A 19,902-nucleotide genomic window follows, 5' to 3' on the forward strand; every position below is an offset into this window, starting at 1 on the left:
ATTGCGGAAAGGAAAAACCGAACATTAAAAGAAATGATGAATGTTTTATTAATAAGTTCCGGTTTACCGCAGAACTTGTGGGGAGAAGCTATCCTTACAGCTAATCGAATACTCAACAGGGTGCCCCACAGCAAAACACAATCTATTCCATATGAACTATGGAAAGGAAGAAAACCCAACTTGCAATATTTCAAAGTGTGGGGGTGTTTAGCAAAGGTTCAAGTTCCTTTGCCCAAAAGGGTAAAAATCGGACCAAAAACCGTGGATTGTGTTTTTATTGGCTATGCTACAAACAGCAAAGCTTGTCGGTTTTTGGTTCACAAATCGGACAATCCCGAAATTCATGTCAATACGGTAATTGAATCAGATAATGCTGAATTCTTTGAAAACATTTATCCGTATAAAACTGAATGTGAGTCGTCAAGTGAGAGATCTAAACGACCGCGAGAAGAAACAAATGAAAGTAAATCAACCAAAGAGGATCCAAGGCGTAGCAAACGTCAAAGGATATCTACTTCCTTTGGACCAGATTTTGTGACATTCTTGCTTGAAAATGAGCCTCAAACATTTAAAGCAGCAATGTCTTCTTCTGATTCAACATTCTGGAAAGAGGCAGTCAATAGTGAGATTCAATCAATTTTGAACAACCATACATGGGAATTGGTTGATCTTCCTCCTGGAAATAAACCTTTAGGATCAAAATGGATTTTTAAAAGGAAAATGAAAGCTGATGGCACTATTGACAAATATAAGGCAAGACTTGTGGTCAAAGGTTATAGACAAAAAGAAGGCCTTGATTACTTTGACACATATTCGCCAGTAACAAGGATAACATCTATTCGGGTGTTAGTGGCACTGGCAGCCGCATATGGTCTTGAAATCCATCAAATGGATGTCAAGACAGCTTTCTTAAATGGAGAATTGGAGGAAGAAATTTACATGGAACAACCTGAGGGTTTCGTAGTTCCTGGTAAAGAAAGGAAAGTGTGCAAACTTGTTAAGTCACTTTATGGACTTAAACAAGCACCTAAACAATGGCATGCGAAATTTTACCAAACAATGTTGGCAAATGGATTTAAGATTAATGAGTGTGACAAATGTGTTTACATTAAAAATACTCCAAATCATGAAGTCATTGTTTGTTTATATGTTGATGACATGTTGATAATGAGTAGAGATATTATCGATGTAAATGCTACGAAGCGTATGCTTGCTAGCAAATTTGACATGAAAGACTTAGGGGTTGCTGATTTGATCTTGGGAATTAGGATCCATAAAACTCCACAAGGTCTAGCATTATCACAGTCACATTATATTGAAAAGGTACTTGATAAGTTCAAGTATTTAAATTTCAATGTTGCAAAGACTCCAATTGATGTAAGTTTTGCACTTCAAAAGAATGAAGGTGAAAGTGACTCACAATTGGACTATGCACGAGTTTTGGGAAGTTTAATGTATATTATGAATTGTACACGACCAGATATAGCATGTGCTATTAGCAAGCTGAGTCGATTCACGAGTAATCCCAATCAAACTCATTGGATGGCAATGAAACGAGTCTTGGGGTATTTGAAACACACCCAAAACTATGCTTTGCATTATAATAAATATCCCGCAGTAATTGAGGGATATAGTGATGCAAACTGGATCACCGGATCATCTGAAGTTAAATCCACGAGTGGATATGTTTTCACCGTTGGTGGAGGAGCAGTGTCTTGGAAATCATCAAAATAGACATGCATCACCCGCTCTACAATGGAATCTGAATTTATAGCTTTAGACAAGGCCGGTGAAGAAGCTGAATGGCTCCGAAATTTCTTGGAAGATATTCCATTTTGGCCCAAACCTTTGGCACCTATATGTATACATTGTGATAGTCAAGCGGCAATAGGTAGGGCAGGGAGCGTTATGTACAACGGAAAATCGCGTCACATTCGACGGCGACACAATACTGTTAGACAACTACTCTCTAGTGGTGTTATCACTATTGACTACGTAAAGTCAAGAGATAACGTATCGGATCCGCTAAAAAAAGGCCTATCTAGAGAGGTTGTTGAAAGATCATCGAGGGGAATGGGGTTAAGGCCTAGGACAAGTCATCATGGCGGTAACTCTACCTAGTAGACTGGAGATCCCAAGAACTAGGTTCAAAGAGATCAAACAAAGTTATGAATGGCGGTTCAACATTGTCAAATAACTCAACCCATTCTCGTGATGATGACAATGTTCAGAAACAAGGATAAAACTTTAAGGCTTTTTAATGAATTAATAAAGCATTGAAGTTTTTTAATGATTATCTAAGTCTGGCATAAAATGACTAGATAGTGTGTCTATAGGACTACACGTTTAGAAATCACCTATGTGACTGTGAAGTATAAGCCGCTTCAAGGGGAATGATGGAAAAGGCCCATTCTCTATGCATTCACGAAACCAGGCGGTGTTCATGGCTGAAACGAACACAACCGTGAGAACCATAGAAGGTTGAGGGTTAATTGTGTGACTTATGTTGTCTAGTTATACAACAAAGCTCGACGGTTCAAAGATATCGCATCTACCGATTGATCGAGTATATCCGATATAAGTTCACTACGGAAAGCTCAAAGGGAAACCTACTTATCCAGATGCAATTAATCTTCGCTTGTATATCACACACTTATCCGTGCATTCCTTTATCTTATAGCCATTCCCCATTCATGTGGGGGATTTTTGGGTTTAATTGATAAGTTGAATGGGAAATGGAGGGAAAAAAAAAGTGGAAGAAAAAAAAAATGAGTTGTTCCCTCTTGCTTTATGAAATAAGCATTTGTCCCTCATAGGTGGTGGAAAGAAAAGTTCTCCTACTTAAAAGTACAAGCACTCCTTCGTGTTGCTAAAGGGTCAAGAAGAGGGTCTCCCCTCGCGCCGTCGTCGTCGCTCGGCTCGGCTTCGGCTTCGGCTTCGGTCAAATGATTTGATTGAAAATCTTTTTGGAACAAATCTCCTTTAATTTTAATTAATTAATTGAAAATCCTGACCCGTGACCCGATCCGTTTCTTTCTTTCCCGGATTAATTTAAAACATTTCCCTCCGTTTTTTCCAACGGAATTTTCTGAAAGGTTGCAACCTTTTCTGGAAAGTTGCAAACCTTTTCCCAAACAGGCTATATATTTCTGTTGATCCTCAGAATTGTTCCTTACGAAAAATTTCTGATATTCATCTTCTTCTTTTCTGCACTTCTTAAAAATCTCGTGTGATATACTACCTTCGAGTGGTTCGCAGTCACCTTAATTTGCTGTACCGCTATTTTGGTGAGTAAATCGTTCTATCCTGGGAGGAAAGATTCCAAAACCTCGGGTACATTGAGGGGGATAATTTCCTTAAGGACACACTGTGCATTCAGTGGACTCGATTTTTGTTCTTACATATTTTCCAGACACTGTTCTTAGTTTTCCAGTTTCTGTCCAGTTTCTATTTTATATTTTCAAAAATTATTGTTACTGTTTTAACTTTGTTTTTTACAATACAGATTAATAACAATCTTATAACAAATGAGACATTCTCTCTTTTTTTTTCTTATATATATAAACCCACGCGTATTTCGTTACGTTTAGTTGTAGTTGGTTCTTGTGTTATTTTTACTACGGTAGATTTTCGCTACTATTTTAAAATTTTTGCTACAGGATGAAAAAAATTGAAATGCTAATTAGTAGAAGCAACATAAATACTAATTAATAGAAACAACATATTTTAAATTTTTATAGAGAGTTTTCTTATAATGCTGAAAATTCATTTCTTTCACCTTGTGAGTTGTGACTAGCATAGAGAAGATTACTCACTCCATTTGGAATATATTTTTGTATTTGGTTGTATTAATTTTTTTTTTTTCAAATGAGATGTTTATCAAAATTAAGACTATAATTGATAAACGTAATTTCTACTCTTAATTGATATCCACAAATCTTGTGTCTTTCGTTTTTATACTCCTAAACATATTTATTTAATGTATAAAAGATTATAGTAAACAGATGTAATAATAAGATATAGCGTGAAAGCTCAAAAGTCTTTATTAAGAAATCATTGTATGCATAGAGAATTAGGTATTCCGATAAAAGAGAGGAAATTAAAACGAAAAATTATACTTGCAACTTAATACAATAAATTGCAGTTTCAACATATAACCTCTTATTCCATTAACTTCATCACCCATCCACCCTAAATTTTATTTCTACTTTGTCCCTATGGAAGGCATGTACTTAAAAAGAGTAAAGAATTTTTGTTTTGTATACGGGAAGAAGATGGAAGAAAAAATTAAAGATCTACTCTTCTTTGCCACTGACACTACTCCTTTCATCAAAATAAGTAATTACAATCTATAGAACTAATGTTTGTATGTATATATTTTGAAATTTTGTGCAGCTAACTGAAAAAAAAATTGATATCAGATAGTTTATAGAATTTAATTTAGATACGTATACATAGTAGATACTTAATAAATTCTTTAATTTTATTCATAATCGCGCGAAGCGCGGATAGATTCACTAATTAACAAAATATGAGAAAGCATGGATAAGTAAAGTAAATGGGTAAAGCTAAGGCAAAAATAATTTATTTTAATTTCTCCAGTTGAAATTAGCTATTTTGAATAAAACACACTTCAAATTTCCAGCATATGCTAGGCAAATTATCATTTCTTTTAAGAAGTTAGGTCTTGCCTCTATTTTTGAATCATTGAATGTCAAAACAATTTTCAAATTTACATTTTTTCAATTCTTAGACAGATATAATTATATTTCTGAACAAATCTAATGAAATAAGTATGAAATATTAAAGAAATTAAATTTAATTAAGAGCACAAGAAAATAGATTATGAATTTAAAGAATGCATATAATTACCTTAGAAAAAATGTATTCAACTTTGAGGTAGATATCACTGAGGGTATCAGGCTCCTCGAAGTATATGGCATAGCAAAAATAATCAAATTTAGCAAATACTGAGTGAGAAATTATGAAACACAAAAGAGTAACCTTTTCAACCAAAACATTTGCCAAACCTTTGGCTGTAAGTTAAATGGGTCTATTTGAATTTGCTGGAAAGCTAGCATATACAACTAAGTTCAACCAAAATAAAATATTCTCTAACACGTGAATCTTATAAGACAAATTTTTACCATACAAAGTAAAAAATTATAAATATACTGGACCTCATGCTGGAGAACTTCCTAATACCGTCGGAGCTAAAATGGATAGATCATATATTTTAATTTCTTGCTCAGTACATATCCAAACCTATCCATGGCTTTTTCAGTCTCTTTGTATGGGAACTTAACATAAAATGTGAACTTTGTATACCCATAATGATGAGACATGTAATGCCACAATATAAAAGGAAAATCACAGTATAGTAATTGTAGAAAATCCTAAGAATCCCAATATGAAGTAATCCATGCATACATAAGATTTCTTTCCTTACTCTTGGAGGAGGTGGAAATTCGCTTGAATGGTGATTTGTGAATTTCTCCGCTTTGCACAATGCATTGTTGTGTGCACATGATCATCAAGAGTTTGATCCGAAGAATGTTGAGGTGATTTTCTTATTGACCCAATTGTCTTTGTAGGTTACTTCTCGTCTTTTTATCTCCTATTTTTAGCACTTTTACTACACATTACTAAAAATTTATTACAGCAAGTTGGAGAAGAATAATAACGTTTTTTTATCCCATATCTTTAGCACATTACTATACAATTAATAAAAATTAAAGGGAGGGAGAAGAACCATAACGTTTACAGATTTTAATAGACCTTTAATTTGACTTTTAAATATAAGTTAAATTAAACTAATAGGATGGAGGACAGGAAAAAAGTCAAAAAAAGAGAAAAAAAGATAAATGTCAATGGAGGCCATAAAGAGGTGCCACATAGGATTGTCTATGCCTAACTTTATATTATATACCAGTGAATTTGACCTGTGCTTCGCGCGGCTATTCCGTGGAAAAATACCAATGGAGTTATGCTATAATTTTTTTAGTTAGATTATATTTGAGAGATAAAAAAGAAGAACCATGAGAATTATTAATATCAGCTATAAAAATCACATCTATTAATATCATACTAATAATAATTCAGGCAAGTAGATTACTCGGAGTAAAAATTACAAAATTTGTTAGCTATATCCTGATAGTATGTGGAAAAAATTCCTAAAAACTCAATTTCTTATCATACATTAGTCATGTAGCACCATTCATACTTCTATAATTCTAACAATTGTGCTTAGAAGAGGTCTGGTGAGACTCTCCCTAATTCCTAATCGACATCCCTGAATAGAATAAAATTGAGGAAAAGAATGTAAGGAAAAAAAATAGATGACTAAATACTTACATGAGTTGAGACAATTAAAACCTTGAACACACTTAATTTTCTTTCTCATTTAATTCAATTATAATTGGATATTTTTTTTATAGATAAAAGAAGAGTTAGATTTTAATTTCATTTTTTACTGATATTTTACGTTAGTTTCTTCTTGTTTTAGAAGATAAATTACAAAAAAAAAAATTTTAATCTACTAATATTAGAATCAGATTAGACACTTTTAGAAACTTTGAAATCTCATTAAATAAGTTTAAATTAAAAACTACCGACACGAAAAAAGTATTGTTAGTTAAGTATATACAATGTAATTTCCATAAAATTGTACATGAACTACGATTATGAATAGGGTATAAAAAGTCAAAATATGCATGATAATGTGATGTATTTCAGATTCTTCGTATACCACTCACTCCAACTTTTAATAGCAAAAGAATATTAACTTCTTTTTCCCCAAGGCACTACAAAATTGATCAGAACTTAAAGCAAGGAATCATTCAAAAGTAATATAAAGTTAATTGACCTTCATTCCTTCAAAAGTTTTTTTTTCCCTTATACATGGTTTATGCACAAAAGAAAATTAATAAAATAAATGATAAAAATATAATTTGACCTTTATTCCCTTTCACGTGAAATTAATTATGTAGGCAAAGTCTCTTTTTTTTTTTTTTTTTTTTTTTTATCAAACATCTTCATCTAAAAAGGTAATTGATATATCAATTACCACTACTTATGATAGACTTTAAACGTCTCTTAATCGCAATTGCTTCAGAAAATACTGATTAAAAACGACTTAACAATATCCTCGTGAGCAAAATAATCCAAATATACACATTAATCAACCTGCAAAAAAAAAAAAAAAACACCACAAGAAATTTAAAAAGGAGAAAGAAAAACATCATAAATTTATCTCGCTAAGCACAGTTCAAGCAATTGAAGCCGGAAAAGGCTTCAAATACAATTCAAAAGCCTAATATTTTCAATTAAGAATTTCAATGAAAAGTAGAAAAAAATTAAAATTGATGTAAATAATAACAATTGGCACTACAATTTTCAGTATCCGTTAAGAAAATTCAAAATTCATGAACCATATAGAAAGAAGCACTGAAGGACAGAAGAAGATAAAGTACCTGGACCAGCAGTGAAGTGGTTGAAGGCTGGGATTTTGAAGTAGAAATAGGTCTGAAAATGAGGAAGAAAGAGGGACTTTAGGAGAAGAAATAATTAGTAGTAATTAGGAGAGAAATAATTAGTAATAGGTTGAGGGATGTTAATTACATTAATGAGGAGAGAAATAATTAGTAGTAGTTAAGGCCTTAAGGGCTGTTAAATACATATGTTACTGAAGAGGAAAAGGTGGGAGAAAGGCCAAGAGCATAATACTCAATTAAGAATATGAATTGATTACGGGATAATAATATCACTTTAAAGTGTTTCAGCATAATTAGAGAGTTAAAAAGATGTTTTTTTTTTTTACATAGCACATTTAACATAATTAACAAAGGCCATAAATTGGAAATAATAGAAAAAGTGTCAAAAAAAGGAGAAAAAAGATAATTGTATTTCTTGGCCATAGAAAGATGCCACATAGGATTGCTTATGCCTAGCTTTATATTTTATATAGATTGATTCTTCTTTTATTGTTGTTATTCGTAGTTTAGAATGAAACATAAAGAAAAATATAAAGTAAGCGTTAAAATTTAAAATAAATTAACATTAAAACGTTAAATTGGATCTATTTAGATTTGAAGTCAGGAATAGCTTTTAAATAAACAAATGTCTATAAAATTTATATATACCACTTTTTCATTTATCTATTTTTTTTAAAAATTTGCTAATGCAAAATCCAATTCATCTAAGTCTACTTTTAAAAAAATATATTATATTTTTATTTAATATAAATTAAATTACTATTTATATGCATAAGAAATTTAATCTATTCTATCTTGAGTAAATTTATAATTTATTAATATCGTGGTTGTACCGCGCGAAGCGTGGGATATTTCACTAGTTATAAATATACACCTACCAAAAATCTAATATGACAATTTAAAATTCAATACTAACTTTTTAAAATATCGAATCAGCTTATAAAACCCAATATAACAGATTGATCCACCAAATCAAAATCTACTATATTAAATAATATCAATAACATTATGGTGATAGAAGTAGGGGTGCTTATCGGTCGGTTCGATTCAGTTTTATGAATTACCGGTTCGGTTTATCGGTTTTCAGTTTGTAAATATGCCAAATCAAAACCAAACCGACAAGATATTCGTTAACGCTAGTATTTTTTCCTTTCTCTTGTTTTCATATGTTCATATATACATTGCCTTCATGCAATGGCGAATTTAGGGGGGATTTTTGGAGCACGTAAACACATGGTCTCGCCGTAAAATTAGGTATTTTATGTGTATATTTTCTAAAATTAGTATAATATACTTATGGGAACACATACTACAAAAGACTAAATGGTGCACTTGGTTGAAAATTGAATGGTGAACCCATGCTCCAGAAATCCTAGATTCGCCTCTGCCTTCATGCATAAAATCTACCCAAATTACAAGATAAAAACTATAAACATGCATTGTAGCAATCTTTCAAGAACAAAACAAGGTCAGTTCACGGTTCATAAACAAGGTCAACCCCATTTGTTCATTTGAGAAGTGAGGAAGAGAGGCAAAGACAGAGAGACATCGAAAGTCTTAGTTTCGTATGAGTTTTTGAGAGAGTAAGCTTGCCTGCCGTAAGTAATTTAGAAATAGGTTTGTATTTAAAAATTAAAATTTAAAGTCATTAATATATAATTAGGGATGAAAAGATAATTTTAATATAAGTTTATTGGGTTATCGGTTTAACCATTAATTAAATCCTTCAAATCAGAAACCGACCTGCTAACCCAATAAAATAAATTTACAAGACCATTTACAAACCGTTAACCCAATAACCTGATATCGATAAACCAGTAGCGTTTTTGTTGGTTCGGTTTATAGGTTAAATAATTTTTGCACACTCCTAGATAGAAGTACTCTTTTTATTTAAACAATTTTACCCTTTAAGCATTTGAATTTGCAAATATATGTTACATTCACTTATGAGGCATTCACCAAACCATTTAAAATTGTAAATGTTAATTAAAACAAGATAAAACTTTTACTCAAATTGACACGTGTTTTAGCGGCGCTATGATATTAATATATTTTCGTCCCAAAATATATTAAGTGGCGAATTCGAAAAACCTCAATTATTTTGAAGTTAAAAGTGACGTTCGTCACTAAGTAGACCTTATATTTGTCACTAATTATATCTTAACAACCTACAATTGGAATTGTCTTTAATTTGTAGTTAAAATTCTAGCACCATGTTATTTTAGCGACGAAACATTAAATCTGTCTTTTAGCTCCATTTAGTCATCCATGATTTGACCACGAAGGATTGGCAAAACAAATTTTGTCAAAAGAGATATAATGATGAAATAAGATATTTTGGTGACAAGAAGAGTTCGTCAGTAAACGAGCCTCACACAACTGGCAGCCAGTGTGAGGCACAAAGTGTCTCGTATCTACTATTGCTAACTCACCCAGCTGTACATGTCCGTCAATGACTAAAGCTACAACTGATCCATTTCTCAATTAAACTGAAAAATGACGAGAAAAAGCCAGTCTTTTTGTTTTCATAAAACAGCAATTCATCACATTAGTGATACTCACCAAATATCCAGAAAGTAAACTATCAACGGATTTTCAGGCACCACAAGTGGAAAGAAAATAGAAGCAACAAAATTATGAATTGACCTCATATGCAAATGTAACATAACATGCACACAGAGATAACAGAGAACTTGGGGCTAAAGGGTACTCTGTTATTCTATGATAAGCTGAAACTACAAGTAAGAGAAAGGGAAAGCAACAGATCAGTAACAAGAAGGAGAAAGAGCAGTAGCCTAAATCTTCTAAATTGCAGCTACATTCCTATTAAAACTAACAACCCCTTGCAGTTCCTCACCCTCACTATGTGAAGAGTATCTTTTAGCCCGGTCACCTACAAAATTCGTTAACCTATTTGATCCATATTTTACCCGTGTACACCTCATAATTTCTGCTTTGGCCTAGCTGTCATCCACCTTGGCATCTGACATGGATTTAGGCTCCACTTCATTCAAATGTAGATTCTATCCAAAATCATTAACTGGTTAACAAAGATGAAGATTCGTCATCCTCTAATATCACTGCAAAATCTTTAATCTTATGGTAAGGCCTTTGTAGGCTCTGAAATAAGAGTTTTCTCAGCTTCAAAGTCTTGACCTCCCCACTTGCGCAGGCGCTCTGCCGACTGCTCAACCTGCATTTCCCGTTTCTAATTACTACACAAGACTAAATAGACCTGTTACATACTTAAGTATTCAACTAGTACTGCTTCATCTGTAATTTTCAAAGGAAAGAGGAGGAATGGAAAATTCAGCAGTAGTTGGACAACTCCCCTTGTGCAATGACTTTCAAACAAAATCTTTGTAACAAAAATCTTACGTCGTCTATAGGATAATCATTTTACAGAGGATGGGCAGCTAATTCCAACCAAGAATGAAGTAAAAATTTATCAAGCATGTTTTGTTTTGTAGTTTTAATTGGATAAAATCATCAACTGTTTCACTTACCTCTTTATCCCAATCAATTCTATAGAGTACAAATGAGAGTAGCAGTGTCTGCAAAGCAAGTCCTGCTATCATTCCTCCCCATAGACCCTGCAAGATAATATCCAACATTGGGATAAATTAAATTTCTGTCATAATTTTCTGGTTGGAAAAAGTCGTGAGATACTAAAACAAAGTGTTTCCTATTCGTCACCAGTAGGTTCCTATAAAAAGATGCTTACAAATGCAGAGTCGGTTGAACTTTGATGTACTTAATATATGTAAGTTTCAGAATGAGAGGTTATTTACCACGACTCCCAAGTTAGCCACATAACCAAGAGTATATCCTAGAGGAATACCAAAAACATAGTAAGATCCCAAATTGATATAAGCCACTAAACCTTGCCATCCACCTCCAATAGCAACACCTGCAAAACAATATTTGCCACAACCAGATCACAATAAGGACTACAAAGACGCTTTCAACCATAGAAACAGTAAAAATGGAATCAAAGCAACACCTGATATTACAGGCTGAACGCTGTTAAGAACCATGGTTATTCCAAGAAGCCAAGCAAGATCAGCAACGGCTCGTATCAAATCCTTGCTGTTTGTGAAAAGAATGGCTAGATGATTTCTTACTGCCAGTACAAACATCATGCAGAGTATCCCAATGAGGAGTGATTGAAACACTGTGACATATACACTATATTTGGTAGCCCTGGGACGCCCTAACCCAAGCTCATTTGAGACACGAACGCTGAGAGAGCGACAATGCATTAAAACAAACCCAAAAACAAATGGAGTACATTTTTCTACAAGCTGTTAGGACTTAGTTACCTTATGGCAGCATTGATTCCAATGAACAACATTGCTTCCCATCCATCGACATTCATGCTGAAAGACAAAAATAGAAAAGATTGATACAGGTTTTATAAAGGAGCTCACGAAATTTCATCTCATTGAAAGCTATGCACAAAACCACAAACTTTGCACAGGACAATTTAGTTATCCAATTCAATCAATTACACAGTTAAGCTTAGGATTCAGTACTCTAAATAAAGTATCTCTTGATAAAAGTTGTAGCTTCAATGTCAGTGAACGTTAAGCTTCATTTTAACAGGCTTAAGCATTGCTCAGTTAATCATCCTACCCTAAAACTGTTAACTATACATGAAAAAGAACGAAGATAAACAATGTTTTCTTCTCATATGCCTAAGTTTTGTAGGTAGAGTTAATAGATACATGTGCGGTTGAAAGATAGCAAGGTCTGATGAAATAGGCAAATTATTTGGCGGGACACTGCCATTATAAAAGGAAAGATCAAAAAGAGACAACTCACCAAATAGAGAGGGATCCAACAGCAATAACTGCATCCTTGAGATGTCCCGTGAGGATAATGATACTCATCATGTACCATATTTCAAGGCATAACATAACAGCCGAGGCAACCGAGAGTCTAACAAATGCCCAAATCTCAGTCAACGCCGACAAAGACAATCCGGCCCACCCATCCTTACACCAAACAAGCACGTAAACAAATTGAGCTATCGCGTTGGCCCAACCTGTAATATTAAATGCTAAAGCGGCCCCATTTGTACCCAAGTGGAATACATATATGAACAACCATAGCAAAAAAGCATGGAGTAAAAGAGCCACAAATCCAATACAGGCCAGCACACCAACTTTACTCTGGGCTTGCAGAAATTTTGACGTGGGAATAGTAACCGCCAGTGAAAACAACTCGGGGATTGATAACAGGGCAAATTTCCCAGCAAGAACTGCAATATCATGTTCTTGGCCTAAAAGCTTAAGTACTGGAGTTGCAAAAATGTAAATTGGCAACAGAAGGAATGTACTGAACAATAGAATAACCATTGACCGCTGTGTGTAAACACCAAGCATATGTATTTGCCCAGCACCAAATGCCTGTCCACATAGTGTCTCCAAAGCACTCCCCATGCCCAACTACACAAATATTACAACAAAGACACAAATAAGAAACTAAAATTACAGAATTTGTACATTAATTAGGGGGGTTACGTTCTATGTCTACCGGGAAAGAATATTTAACTCATCTGGCCCAATTTTTCCTTAAGCACCTCTTATACACTTTTATACAACGTGTTTACCGCAAGTGTATAATGTGGTACTCCCTCAATTTCAATTGGTTTGTCTTACTTTCCTTTCTAGCCGTTTTAAGAAAAAAGTCTCTTTCCTGACAACTTTGTAATTTCAACTCTCCAGATTGCATGTTTAAGAGCACAGGATTAAAGAGTATTTTGGTAGATTCCAACATATCTTTAATTTAAGATTTGAAAAGTCATTTTTCAAGTCAACACCAGAACAAATTGCAACGGGGGGAGTATAACGTATGTATAAGCACCCTTGCGAAAAAAAGTTGGCTATGGGAATGTAAACTGATAATAAGGCTATGTAGGCGAAATCTATTATGTTGGGTTATATATTTTTGTAAGAATCCCATTATGAAGAAGCAAGAAAAAACAGAGAATACTACTGACCATGAAGCCGAAAGAGAAAGTGCCAATGACATTTTGAGCAACAGAAACAGCAGAGAGTTCAACAGCACCAAGATGACCACAAAAAGCAACCGTAATGGAATAGATCCCGTATTGGCAAAGGATATTGAAAGATATTGGCCCACCAATCTCCCATAATTTCACTGTCTCGATCCAGAATATAGTCCACCATTGTTTCAGGCCTTTAGCGGGTCGGTAGTCACCGTCAAGCCCAATAAGCTGCTGCTGGTGGAGCAATGGTGTCTCCATTTACTCCTGTTATTAGATGGAAATTAAACAGTTTTCCGCGTTTTGCTCTGACTTGTAGTACTATTATTGCAGCTCATTTCTAGAAAAGGAAGCAGACAAGCACTACAAGTCATAAGGATCGCAAGTGGATACAATCTACTAGTACCGGTACGAAATATAACAAAAGGAGAATACAAAAAGGTTACGATGAATAAGTCAAATGATAATAAAAAAGTACTGGGTGGTCAGAAACACGCCACAGGGGAGTAGTATTGAGATGCAACACGCCTTCTTTGCCTTGGTTACGTAAATGTGTTGTGTGGTTAGTGGTTATTAACCTTTTCTTGGTTTTCGCTCCATAAGGCTTCTTTGGGTATTGTGAGTGACATGATGCCATCCAATCCCCTCCACTTGTTAACGCCAAATTAGCCTCAAATCTTATTATTGAATTATATACACGGGACGGAACCAATATTTAACTAAAGGAGGTTCAAATATAACTTATAGTACCTTTTGAAAAAACTTAACATGTGTAATTTTTCGACGAAATAGTTACAAGTAGCACCTTTTGACCAAGGATAACTTTGCATACAACTTCTATAATAATGTTACTGTAGAAAATATTTCTCCTTCAGTCCCAATATATGTAATTTTTTTTCTTAATTTAGTAAAAGAATTTCATTTTATATATATATATTTTTAATGAGATGAGTTAACTTTGTGACAACTGGACTCCACCTTCTTCGTTGAATTGCTTTTCACCACTCTTACCCTGTTGGCCATTTTTCGGGTCGTGAACCAAAATGACCCAATAAAAGGTCAAGTAAACCAAACTATTCTAGAAAAAAAATAGGCACAAAAATACTTTTGATGTAGTAAAAGATTTAATCGTAACGGTACGATTAAGTTATTAAACGCAGTATTTTACTGTACTATAGGACCTATTTGTTTCGGTTAAGCTCTTTTTTTTTTATATATTTTCACACTTTTTTACGTACTTTAGTCATATATTAATCATGCTTTGAGACTCTGAAACTTAAATATTTTATATAGAACCCTATTTATTTTTGTGCGATTAATAAGATAGGCTCAATACATTAAGGATACACAAAACTTCGGATTGTCATTTTAGTGGTTGAAAAGTGTTCGAAGTCCATTTTTATTTGAAGACTTGTAGTCATTAGCTTTACGTTATTTATGTTTTAGGGTTTCATGTTATTTTTAAATTAATGCGTAATTTATTTCGAATGTGTCACGATTTTTTTTATTATCAATTTAGGATGTGACACTATAAACAATAATAAAGACTAAGATATTATTTATAAATATAAATACATACGCAAAAAATATATAATATTTACTTAAACTGTACAACACTATTGTATATACTAGTGGGTCCCACATGTGATATGCCTGAGACTATCCTTAGGCCTAAGGCTCATACCATCCTCACCACCCTCGCTATCTTCCCCATCCCCCTTTTTCCTCTTAATAAGAGGGCGCTCTAAGTCATGATCATCCCTCGCCCTTGTGCCCTTCCGCATAACGTGCTTCGTCTTGGGATCTAGTCCCGCTGGCATGCTCAGAATCTCAGGCTGAGTTAGGTCTGGAAACGCGAGCTCTTTCTCGTCGGGAGTTGCTACCGCAGGCGTCGAAGGATGAACCTGAAAAATATATAAAAATTAGTACCATTTTTTATTTATATTGAATACATTAACGTTTGTTGAATAATCAAACCTGTGTATCGACGGGTGCCTGAGTAGGCTCCTGATATAGGTCTGTAGGCTCCTGAGATGGGTCTGGTGCAGAAGATGAGGTAGTCTCATGGACGAGATGCTGTTCGAGGTCCAAATAAAGGTTAAAAAAAATTAAATAAATATTCACCTTATATTGAATAAAATTATTTTTAAGTAAAAATCTTACCTGTGGTTCGATAGTCTCATGAGAAGACACATCTGGCTCGGCAGGCCCATGAGTAGGCTCGTGAGTGGGTCGCTCTTGTGGACCCACTGGCGGCGAATCCTAAAATATGAAAAATTATGAAATAATAAGTAACATATATATTTAAAATAAGTACTTTAAATAACCAAATATGTATTTAAATATTCACCTTATATTGAATAAAATTAATTTTAATAAAAGCTTACTTGTGGCTCGACAGCCACATGGGAAGACACCTTAAGCTCGGCAGGCCCATGAGAAAACACCTGAGTGGGTCACTCCGGTGGACCCACTGGCGCCGAATCCTAAAATATAAAAAATTACGAAATAATAAGTAATATATATATTTAAAATAAGTAATTTAAATGATCAAATAAGTATTTTAAATACTAACCGGGATTAAAAAGTCATCGAAGTCAAGAATCCTGGGTCCGTCTAAATTCCTCACAGGTCGCTCATCATCTAATGATGCGTGAAACGCCGCCCAATCGATGTCATCACGCTCCTCTATGTATGCATTCTAGCTCAGCTAAGATGAAGACTCAGGTATCTCAGCAAGTAGGCGCGCCGGCATAAACGTAGGTGACTGTCCAGCTAAGCTGCCACTGGCCTGGAACGGCTGCGGATGGACTGGAATGGGAACGACCTCTGGAATGGGAGCGGCCTCATCTACCAGATGGTGTCCTCCACCACCAGGTCCTCTAGCAACACCGTGTCCTCTGGCAGCACCAAGTCCTCCTCCTCGCGCCGCCTGATACTCAACCTCTGGAACAGGATCATTCATGCGTCTAAACTCTCCTGCCTGTCGGATACCGTCCTCGGATATCCATACCATCTCCGCCACAAGTCCCGCAACCCTGGGGTAAGACATATGCACTAACCCCAATATGCGTAATCGTTGTACGGCCACCAGCTGCATTTGTGTTTAACAGTAAAAAAATAGGTATTTTTAAAACGTAATAATTAATACAATTAAATAAATCTAAATACGATAAACTTACCAATGCCTCGTACTGTCCCGCGAGTGCTGCGTATCCTACATCCCTTGCGGGACTCAAAGCTGGATCCATGATACCAGGGCATGTAATCCATGATGGGAGTCACATGGCCGACCACCGCTAAAGTGCCTAACCTGTCCTGCCAACGCTGGAGCTGGACACCTATGAAAGCCAGAAATGCATCATCAACGGCGGCTCGATCATCCCGCTGGTAGTGTTAGAGCTCATGATGAACGTCAGGGGGTATACTCTCTGTATTCCCTAAATGTCGTAAGATGTGCTCGGGCATGTGGTCCTCAACGATGTCCAAGTGTATCAATGGACACCGTGACCTCCACACGGCCTGACTGCCCTGCAAAAGGCTGGCAACCCATCCAATATAGTAGCGTACGACGTCCATATAAATAGCCGCATAAAATATAAATACAACTTAGTGATTACCAAGTAGAAAAGACGTTTAATTAAATTAATAATGTAAAGTTAAATAGTTTTACCGCATCGTCCGTCATGTGATCAAGCTGGTCCCGGAATGGAAGAATATTGTGGCGCATATTCACATCCCGGTCAAAACCCGCCATCCACCTCCTCGTGTAGGGCAAGATAATATCGAGGTGATGCCTAGGTACTGGCTGAAAAAGCAGCATCCTCTGCCATGCCCATAACTGTAAGCGATATTAGAAAATATGATTTTTAGTCGTCGTTTCAAGAGGTTTGTTTACATTAAAGGAACACACACTTAAAATATTACCCGGAGAAGATAAAAAAATCCACACACATCGCTGATACGATCAATAGACGCTCGGCATAAGCATCAGTAGAGGTACGCTAAAACAGCACCGCCCCAGCAGTAGTCTCCCAAGCGGTCCAGATGCCTCAAAAAGGCCAAATATTGTAACCTGACATAGGAACTCGATGTGTTCCGGAACAAGATGCCCCCGAATATAATAAGCAGGTACAAACGGGCGTAACAATCAACAACGTCCTGTTGGGTAACAACAACAACAACAACAAGCCCAGTATAATCCCACCATGTGGGGTCTGGGGAGGGTAGAGTGTACGCAGACCTAACCCCCGCCTTGAAAGGTAGGGCGGCTGTTTCCGAAAGACCCTCGGCTCAAGAGAGGAGAACAAGAGAGGAAAAACAAGACAAAAGGTTAGATAGGACCAAGCATATCGAAAACAATATGAAAGCAAGGAATAACAAAAGCGAGCAAGTCACGGTAGAACAGTCCGGAAAGAAAGGAGCATTAACTACTATAGATAACTAAGATAACCAAAGTACAACGACCCAACAAATATAAGCAGCAATCAAATGCAGAAATCAAATGGCAATAAACAAATGAGCAAAACTACAACTACTATGGTGAAAGGATTAGCCACCTAGCCTTCTATCCTAATCTGAGTCCTCCACAACTACTATGTCGTCCTCAATAGGAGGCTCTACCTGCAAATAAGTGCAGAGTGCACTAATCTGCACCCGAGTCTATCCCGAGACCTGGACCGCGGCACCAGGCACGAAGTAAGTGGGCCTAGTCAACTTCGTCACTCATGTGCTGCCAAGAAGAGGCTCATACCGACTGTATAACGGCTCTCCATCTACCCGCAATCCAAACAAGACCTCCACATCCTGAAGTGTAATCGTGACCTCACCAATGCGAAGATGGAAGGTATGTGTCTCCGGCCTTCACCGCTTAACCATGGTCGTAATGAGCGCCCAATCATGTTGTACTCGACCAACGGACACATAATGATAGATACCGCCCCGAAACAATATCTCTAAGATGCGGGGGTGTTGGGGGGGGCTCGCGTAAAAGAAGCTACGCTCTCTGCAGCCTACGAGGACGGAGCCTAGTCGCTATCCCTATATCACCAGTCCATAATAACTTTGACCTATGAGTGTCTTGCAAAGACAATACTGATCTATCATCGGGCCCCGGTGAACAACAAGCCTCGGGTAAGCATTCAGATCCATGAAGGAGTCAGGTCTTAGAAACTAAATTATTCATTATTCTCGAAATTAAAGAGAAATTATATTAACTAATTAGTCATTTATAGGGAATATGTGAATTATGTTATATTATATTTTGTGAATAATTATATCTGATTATAATTGTTCTCCAAACTACAATTAAAGAAATAACGAACTCATTTGTTTAACGATTAACATGGGATAAACAAATAATTAACATGGGATAAACAATTTCACAAATAATTAAAGTAACAATGCCATAATTAACAAATAATAGGAGATTGCTATATTTTTTGTAACTAGTCTCTATGTACGTGCATTGCACGAATATTTCTTGTCGATTATTATAATATTATTCATATTCTATTGATAAGCAGTTTGAAAAAATAATATCTAATTATTATCTTGAATACAATATTTATTTTGAATGTATAAAAATCAAATATTTACTACCTCGCATATTCTGAATTTTTGATTTGCTAATTTTGTTATCAATCTTTAGTAGATAGTCTTTTCCAAAAAATATTTTCACACTCTAACCAAATATTGGAAGAAAATAATTATTTTTTAGAATAACTTTCGGCATATTAAATGTGCAGTAAATTTAATATCTGATAGTAAGGACACGGGGATTTGAATTATGTGATGGCAAAGACTTTTTAGTTAATTAGTTTGGGAATAGAAATTCAGAAGTACTATTTGCTTAGAACTCTATTTTGAATATCTGATATTTTTTTAGCTGACTAAAATAGCCAACACAAATATGATAAATTAGACTAAAAGAGTATATTTGTCGATCACATATTTTTCTAGAAACTTTGAATTTTATCGTTAACGTATCTATTTATGAAATTCATAATAATTTTTATTTCCATGAACATATATATTTAAAAGAACTTTAACTATTCTTTTTTAAGTTTAGTAGATAATCTTTTATTTATTTATTTTGTATGTTACCTAGTTGACATAGAACATAATTATCTAAATATCGTGTTCTTAACCACAACTTCATCGAGTTCTCTCAAATTTAGGTTTAGTAGTTAATCTTTTTTGTTTTAATATGTCACCTAGTTGCATAAAATAGAATAGCTAACATATATATTCATGCTTTTAAAATAATATATATTTAACAATTCATAATCAATTAACAAAATATTAATTCATAAACAATTAACAAAATATCAATTCATAATCAACAATTAACAACTAATTAATTAATAATGACTTATTTTACAAATAATAGTAGATTAC

At 34.8% G+C, this 19,902-nt stretch overlaps 1 protein-coding gene across 1 annotated transcript; it reads right to left on the reverse strand.

The window, feature by feature from the left end:
• Window positions 1–10,113: 10,113 nt before the first annotated feature.
• On the reverse strand, window positions 10,114–13,936 carry LOC132631952 (protein DETOXIFICATION 35-like). Its single transcript, XM_060347714.1, has 7 exons — window positions 13,498–13,936; window positions 12,318–12,943; window positions 11,816–11,872; window positions 11,497–11,735; window positions 11,285–11,403; window positions 11,000–11,086; window positions 10,114–10,686 (listed from the first exon to the last, which is right to left on the reverse strand). Exons 1-7 carry the CDS (start codon window positions 13,762–13,764, stop codon window positions 10,591–10,593), a joined length of 1,491 nt encoding a protein of 496 aa, XP_060203697.1. The 5' UTR covers window positions 13,765–13,936; the 3' UTR covers window positions 10,114–10,590.
• Window positions 13,937–19,902: the final 5,966 nt, after the last annotated feature.

This window comes from Lycium barbarum, chromosome 3 (genome assembly GCF_019175385.1).
Source record: "Lycium barbarum isolate Lr01 chromosome 3, ASM1917538v2, whole genome shotgun sequence".
NCBI lineage: Eukaryota > Viridiplantae > Streptophyta > Magnoliopsida > Solanales > Solanaceae > Lycium > Lycium barbarum.